The sequence below is a fragment of the Macaca mulatta genome, chromosome 7, assembly GCF_049350105.2.
Source record: "Macaca mulatta isolate MMU2019108-1 chromosome 7, T2T-MMU8v2.0, whole genome shotgun sequence".
NCBI classification, from domain to species: domain Eukaryota; kingdom Metazoa; phylum Chordata; class Mammalia; order Primates; family Cercopithecidae; genus Macaca; species Macaca mulatta.
In genome coordinates this window covers 128,318,984-128,327,049 of record NC_133412.1, presented here as the reverse complement: position 1 = coordinate 128,327,049, position 8,066 = coordinate 128,318,984, and the positions used below count along the sequence as shown (strand labels likewise).

Genomic DNA, 8,066 nt, shown 5'->3' with positions numbered 1-8,066 from the left:
AAAAAGCCGCAGGAGTTCTGGGGGAGATTTCCCGCAGCCCAGTTTCGCCAGGGGCCCAGCATCACCCCCTGGGCTCCGCCGCCCACTCCTGCCCTTCACCTGAGGTGAGCGCCCTCACCGCTCCACCCCTTCTCATCCCGCGTCGCCGTCCCGCCTATTTTCCCTCTCACACCCATCTTTTGAACCGTCCCTTCACCTTTCAATCAATTCAAATATCGCAAGGAGCAAACCAATCGCAAGCCTAGTTGAGTGGAAGGGGCGGGATCTTCCACGGAAGTGTTGGTTAAAACCCCTCCAATCAGCGGCTCCGTGCGGAAAGTTTGAATTTCGTGGAGGCTCGGGTTGTGAGGGTTCCTGCTTCGGAGTCGGCGGTGGTCGTCCAGAACGAGTGTTTTTTACTTTTTGTTTGGTTGAGGTTTCACGCTAGAAGGTGCCTCAGGTAGGTGGGTGCTGAAGAGCTGGACGGAGAACGCTGGCCCGCTTCCGTTGAAGGTCTAGAAGGGTCTGAGGACCGGGGACTGCGAGCGTCGGAGCCAGTCAGAGGCAGGCTCCTTTAGGAGGGTGTTACCTGCTCTTCCTGAAGCTGATAACGCGAACCTTTAGAAGAGTCCGTATGTTTGTCGTGACCTCTGTAGAAGTCAGTGTTTCACCACCGGGGCGTAATTGGCCTTTGGGGTGAAACTGTTCTTCACTAGCTCCGACATTAAATTTCCGTAGCTCTTCCCAGGTCCCATGGCAACTAAAAACGCCCGGTTGAGAACCTCTAGTCAAGCAAGATTAACGCATTCTAGACTTTCAAGCTGGAGGAAACGCCACTCAGCCAAACAAAATTTAGGTGTGTGTGAAGAGTCAGGGTGCCTGGCTTGGGATCCCGGCTTCACCACCTTTTAGATATGCTGATGTGAGCTGTTAATTGACCTCATCTGTATGAGAGCGATAATAGTAACTATCTTTCAGGGTTATTCTGATAATTATACCTTTAATGTTGTCCTCGCTCGCTCTTTCTCTTGCTGTGGATAGTGCTGGCCTGTATTTAATACATAAGTGTTAATTTTTCTTCAATCTTCAGCGAATTAATGCTGCAGGAGATAAATAGTGGAAAAGAGTTCTTTATGAAAAGCACAGTCCATTGTCACTTTCCTTGGGTCTTAGAGGAGAATGTTATTAGCGTGCAGGTCAGATTCTCATTTTTTATATTTTGTCGATTGCTAAGAATCATGTAACAATTTATTGCATTACTTGTGCCAATTTTCCTATTGTCTGGAGTTTTCTAGTGGATTTAGTTAATTCTTGTTAAAGAGTATACCATAGTGTGCCTATCACAGAGCCTCCCCCCTTACCTTTTTTTTGTTTTTTGTTTTTTAACTGCCAAGACTTCTGAGAATCAGTATCCTTTCTCCAGTTTGGCTTGGTAGTTCTCTATACCAGCTACCCAGGTGACCCCCTCAAACTTTCCAGTTTTCTTTGTTCCCAGTTGGACCCACTGGCATCGTCTTTATTGTCCTCTTTTGTTTTGCTTGAATACATTCTCAAAGATCTTTCCAAGAAAAAGGCATGTGCCAAGTAAACTATATGATTTCGTGCGTGTGTGTGTGTGTGTATGTGTGTATGGCTTTTCTTTCTTAAAATTTATAGAGATGGAGTCGTGTTATGTTGCCCAGGCTGGTCTCAAACTCCTGGGCTCAAGCAATCCTCCTACCTTGGCCTCCCAAAGTGGTAGGATTATAGGCCTAAGCCACCCTGCCAGCCTAAACTGTATGATTTCTTGTATGGATGAAAATAATGGAGCAAACTGATAGGGTTATTGTGAACTATGTATTTGGTCTTGTTCTGTTTTCTGGTAAACTACTACTAAAATCCTTGGAGTCTTCTAAGTGGTATCTTTTTGTATGCTAATGATTGACTGATAGCTGGATGCCTCTCAGTAGCTTCTGGATTGAGGCTGGTCACTAGACAGACCAAGGCAGGATTACAGAGTTGGGATTTTCAGCCCCACCTCACAACCTCTGGGGAGGGGAGAGGAGCTGAAGGTTGACTTGATCACCAGTGGCCAATGATTTAATCACTCATGCTTATGTAATGAAGCTGCCATAGAAACCACAAAAAAAAAAAAAAAAAACACCTGTGTTTGGAGAGCTTCTTAGGTGAACACATGAAGGTTCCTAAACGGTGGTGCTACCTGAGAGAGCATGGAAGCTCCTTGTTCCTTTCCACATACTTTGCCCTGTGCCTCTCTATCCAACTCTATCTGTATCTGGCTGCCTATTGATTATCTCTACATGACTAATAGGTACCTGGTGTGGGGTTTTTGTTTGGTTTTTTTTGCTTTTTTTTTGGCTTTAGAGGAAATGTTAGACTACCTGCATTCGTCGTCATGGGTAAGGAAACCATTCTGTACATGGTCCTTCACTTAACCTATTTTCACCTTTAGTTCACGCTTTTCTTTTTGCAGTGTTCTCTAAGCCCAGAGCCTCTTTTATTCTGGACTATAGCTTCCTGGCTTTCTCTTCATCGGTCAAGCAAGTTCCTATTTAAAACCCCCCAAATAGGTAGCTTCTTATGCTCTGATAATCATCTTCCCACTTTTCAGTGTTACATATTTCTTTCATTGCACATTTTATATTTTTATTTCAGAAGGCCCTGAAGTGGGACAGGAGATGAACTATAATCTTAATTTTTTAAATAATGAAAATTCATGTAAGTTGGGTTTTGTCCTTTTCCTTGACAGGATGTCTTCATCACATTTTGCCAGTCGACACAGGAAGGATTTAAGTACTGAAATGATTAGAACTAAAATTGCTCATAGGAAATCACTGTCTCAGAAAGAAAACAGGCATAAGGAATACGAACGAAATAGACACTTTGGTTTGAAAGATGTAAACATTCCAACCTTGGAAGGTAGAATTCTTGTTGAATTAGATGAGACTTCTCAAGAGCTTATTCCAGAAAAGGCCATCGTTAAGCCAAGTAAGTAAAGGTCTGTTGTAATTTTAAGTACTTTGAAGAGTGAATAATAGTTGGTTTAATGCCTGTGTGAGTAAAAAACCCTGGCCAGAAGAATTTTGAAATATCATTCTATAAATAACTTTTCTTTTTTGGTCTTTTATCTTTTTTTCTTTCTTTCTTTCTTTCTTTCTTTTTTTTTTAATTACAAGAGACAGGGTCTCACTGTCACCTGGGCAGGAATGCAGTGGTGTACTCACTGTAACCTCAAATTCCTGGGCTCAAGGAATTCTCTTGCCTTAGCCTCCCAAAGCGTAGGGATTACAGGCATGAACCACCACGCCTGGCCCCTTAACCTGTTTTCTACAACTAACTACTGTCTTTAAGGCAAAGCCATTTACCTATGGAGTATTATAACACTTTATCTATATTGCCTCATAGAAATCCTAAAGTTCTTATGGAGCTTGGGTAGGGTAAGTGTTAATAAGATAAACTGATAAGCAATGTAAATATAGAATAATTAAAGTATCCATGAAATGAGAGTACTTTGTCAATGGAAACATTACTAAGAAGAGCAAAGAATCCATCCTTGCAGCTTGCCCAGAAGGATTGGGACCATTAGGATGGAGGGAACCAACTAAAGAAGAAAGGAATAATCTCAGAAAAAGATGAAAATAGAGCATCTTAGAAGGCAAAGGATGCTACAGAGAAGAGAAAGGGAACTGAGAAATGACTTGTGTTTAGTCAGGAGTCACCCTACTCCTATTTGTTGTGTTCATATAGCAGGCATTAGGAGCTAGATGGCATTGAATAACGCTAGGATAAATGGGGAATGGCAGAAAGAACCAAACATTTTTTATTTGAGAAAGGGTGGTAGTGTTACCTCCTAAGTCATCTTCTTGCCTTTACTCTTGTCCTCTCAAATGCTCCATTTCTTAACCAAAAATATTTCAAATAAAAGTCAGTCAGTATGACTTTTGTCAGTACGACTACTGTCAGTATGCTATGAACTATGTCAGTATGCTATTAAAATATCCTTTATTTCCCATTTGCAAAGGCTTAGAGATAGGAGTGTGCCTGATATGTTTTAGTGAATGCAAGTAGGTAACTGGGTATAAAAGAATGAGCAAGGGTGATAGATTGCATAGAATCCTAAGGACCATCATTATAAGGACATTGACTTTTACTCTGAAATGAGAAGCCATTAATGAGTGTTTATGTAATCTGATTTATATTTTAAAAGGATCACTTTGGGCCGGGCGCGGTGGCTCAAGCCTGTAATCCCAGCACTTTGGGAGGCTGAGACGGGTGGATCACGAGGTCAGGAGATCGAGACCATCCTGGCTAACACGGTGAAACCCCGTCTCTACTAAAAAATACAAAAAACTAGCCGGGCGAGGTGGCGGGCGCCTGTAGTCCCAGCTACTCGGGAGGCTGAGGCAGGAGAATGGTCTAAACCCGGGAGGCGGAGCTTGCAGTGAGCTGAGATCCGGCCACTGCACCCCAGCCTGGGCAACAGAGCAAGACTCTGTCTCAAAAAAAAAAAAAAAAAAAAAAAAAAAAGGATCACTTTGGAGTCAGGCCTGTAGCCCTAGCTACTCCAGAGGCTGAGGCAGGAAATCTGGAGCTCAGGAGTTTGAAGCTTAGTGTGCTACGATGGTGCCTGTGAAAGGCCACTGCACTCTGGCCTGGGCAACACATGGAGATCCTGTCCCCTAAAAAAATAAAAATAAGAAAAAAAAGGATCAGATCGGGCGCGGTGGCTCATGCCTGTAATCCCAGCACTTTGGGAGGCCGAGGCGGGTGGATCATGAGGTCAGGAGTTCAAGACCAGCCTGACCAACATGGTGAAACCCTGTCTCTACTAAAAATACAAAAATTAGCTGGGTGTGGTGACATGCACCTGTAATCCTAGCTACTCAGGAGGCTGAGGCAGGAGAATCGCTTGAACCCGGGAGGTGGAGGTTGCAGTGAACTGAGATCACACTATTGTACTCCAGCCTGGGTGACAGAGTGAGACTCCATCTCAAAAAAAAAAGGATCACTTTGGCTGCTGTGTTGAGAATAGATTGTAGGGTAGTATGTATGACATCAGGGAGAGCAGTAAGTAGACTATTGCAATAATTTAGTTGATATTAAGTATTAAAAGACAAGGGGCTGGTCGTGGTGGCTCATACCTGTAATCCCAGTTCTTTGGGAGGCTGAGGCCCGTGGATCATGAGGTCAAGATATCAACACCATCCTAGCCAACCTGGTGAAACCTCATCTCTACTAAAAATACAAAAATCAGCTGGGCATGGTGGTATGCACCTGTAGTCTCAGCTACTTGGGAGGCTAAGGTAGGAGAATCACCTGAACCCAGGAGGTGGAGGTTGCAGTGAGCCGAGATCATGCCACTGCACTCCAGCTTGGTGACGGAGCAAGACTCTGTCTCGAAAAAGAAGAAAAAGGGAAAACTAGTAAAGAACCAAGGAACAGTGCAAAGTAATGTAAGAGGATAACCAGAAGAACATGCTATCCTAGAAACCGAATAGAAAAGTGCATATCAAGGAGAGACCAATTAACTATGTTAGTCAGTACTGCTTGTTAGATCAAGTATAATAGAGGTGAGAATTTGGACTTCACCACTGTGGAGGTCACTGGTGATCTTGAATAGTTTTGGTGGAGTGAGATTCAGGGAGTGAAAGTCAGATTGGAATGGGTGAGTATAATCAAACCTTTAGATATAATTTATAGTCTATAGAAAACATGGGGCCTAGAGGAATGAGTAAATAAATATAGCTTGCAAGGACATTCAGTAGGAAAGCTGACTACCTTTTGTCAGTAAGACAAAATCTGTTTTGTCAGACAGATCTGTTTTAGATGAAGAGATTTAAAAAGACATCCAAATAAAATGCGTTGATCTTGGTTCTTGATTTAAATAAATAGATGGTTTAAAAGACCTCTTTGAAACAAACAGAGAAGTTTAAATCTGGATCCTGTAATAGATAACAAGGAATTACTGCTGATTTTGTTAAGTGTGATGATGATATTGTGGCTATGAAAGGAAATGTCTTCATTTTATTTTTTTATTTGTTTTATTTTTTGAGACGGAGTTTTGCTCTTCTTGCTCAGGCTGGAGTGCAGTGGTGTGATCTCAGCTCACCGCAACCTCTGCCTCCCGGTTTCAAGTGATTCTCCTGCCTCAGCCTTCCCGAGTAGCTGGGATTACAGGCATGCACCATCACGCTTGGCTAATTTTGTAGTTTTAGTAGAGACAGGGTTACTCCATGTTGGTCAGGCTGGTGTTGAACTCCCGACCTCAGGTGATCCACCCACCTCGGTCTCCCAAAGTGCCAGGATTACAGGCGTGAGCTACCACGCCTAGCCGGAAATGTCTTTATTTTTTAGAAGTATATACTAAAGTATTTAGAGATGAAATCTTCTAAGCATAATTTGTTTTAAACAACTGCAGCAAAATGTTCATAAATATTGAATCTGGGTAATAGGTATATGGGGTTTATCAGAATTCTGTTTGTGTGTATATTAGAGGTTTTTCATAATTTTGAAAAATTAAGAGAGGGAATATAAAGAGTGTTGGAAATAGGCTGGGCGTGGTGGCTCACACCTGTAATTCCAGCACTTTGGGAGGCCAAGGTAGGTGAATCACCTGAGGTCAGGAGTTCAAGACCAGCCTGGCCAACATGATGAAACCCCATCTCTACTCAAAATACAAAAATTAGCCAGACGCAGTGGCGCATGCCTGTAATCCTAGCTACTAGGGAGGCTGAGGCAGGAGAATTGCTTGAACCCAGGAGGTGGAGGTTGCAGTGAGCCAAGATTGCACCACTGCACTCCAGCCTGGACAACAGAGTGAGACTCTGTCTCAAAACAGGCCAGGCGCAGTGGCTCATGCCTGTAATCCCAGCACTTTGGGAGGCTGAGGCGGGTGAATCACGAGGTCAGGAGTTCGAGACCAGCCTGGCCAAAATGGTGAAACCCCGTCTCTACCCAAAATACAAAAAATTAGCTGGGCATGGTGGTGGGTGCCTGTAATCCCAGCTACTCGGGAGGCTGAGGCAGGAGAATCACTTGAACCTGGGAGGCCGAGGATGCAGTGAGCTGAGATCATGCCGCTGCATTCCAGCCCAGGCAACAGTGCGAGACTCTGTCTCAAATAAATAAATAAAAGTGTTGATAGTAGAGATACAGGTAACTCTCTTGAAGAATTTTGCCTTAAATGGGACTAGAGAAATAAGTGCTAGATGAGGATGTAGGTTGGGAGAAATTATTGCATGTTTGTAACTTCATAATGGCAACAATTCAGTAGAGGAAAAAATAGATGAGTGAGAGGATAAGTTGCTGGAAGAATGTCCTTGAATAGGTGAGAAGGAAGGGAGTACATCTATTATAATAAATAGCACCTATAATTGTATTAGTTATCCCAAAACTTAGCAGCTTAAAACAATAAACATTGATTATTTCATACAATTTTTGTGGGTCAGGAACTTGGGTATGGCTGAGCTGGGTGATTCTGAAGGTAACAGCCAAGATGTCATCCAGAGATATATCTGAAGCCTTAACTGAGACTGGAGGATGTGCCTCCAAGATGACTGACTCACATGAACAGTAAGTTGATGCTGGCTTTTGGCAGGAGGCCGTAGTTCTTTGTCATGTGGACACCTCCATAGGACTACTTGAGTCTTCTTAAGGCCCCACATGGCACCTGGCTTCTCCCAGAGCAAGCGACTCTTCAAGAGAGAGCAAGGCAAACACTACCTGGTTTTAGAAGTCATATTCCATTATTCCTGTGATACTGTCTTGGTCACACAAGTCAGCCCTATTCAGTGTGAGAGGGGATGACACAGGGCAAGACTACCAGGAAGTGAGGATCAGTAGAGGGCAGCTTGGTTGCTGGCTATCATACAAGTTAGTTAATTTAAAAGTGAAGCATAGCAAGCAGTTAATATTTGAACACATGAAGGCAAAATGAATACAAATTTTAAAAGACTAGGGGTTGAAAAAACTTGTGGTTAGAGTGCTAAAGAATTAACAAGAAATATTAAAATCATTTCCTTTGTGCGGAGAGGTCTTGCTGTGTTACTGAAGTTGAACTTGAACTCCTGGGCTCAAATGATCCTTCC

At 43.0% G+C, this 8,066-nt stretch overlaps 1 protein-coding gene across 2 annotated transcripts in view; it reads left to right on the top strand.

Annotated features, from left to right (window-relative positions):
* Positions 1-243: 243 nt before the first annotated feature.
* The window catches only part of DLGAP5 (DLG associated protein 5), a 42,359-nt gene continuing 34,536 nt past the window's right edge, over positions 244-8,066 (top strand). For both annotated transcript variants that reach the window (XM_015143733.3, XM_015143736.3), the window contains exons 1-2: positions 244-439; positions 2,729-2,967. In XM_015143733.3, coding sequence (XP_014999219.1) covers positions 2,730-2,967 — 238 coding nt within the window. In that variant the 5' untranslated portion in view covers positions 244-439; position 2,729. The remainder of the gene's footprint in view (positions 440-2,728; positions 2,968-8,066) is intronic.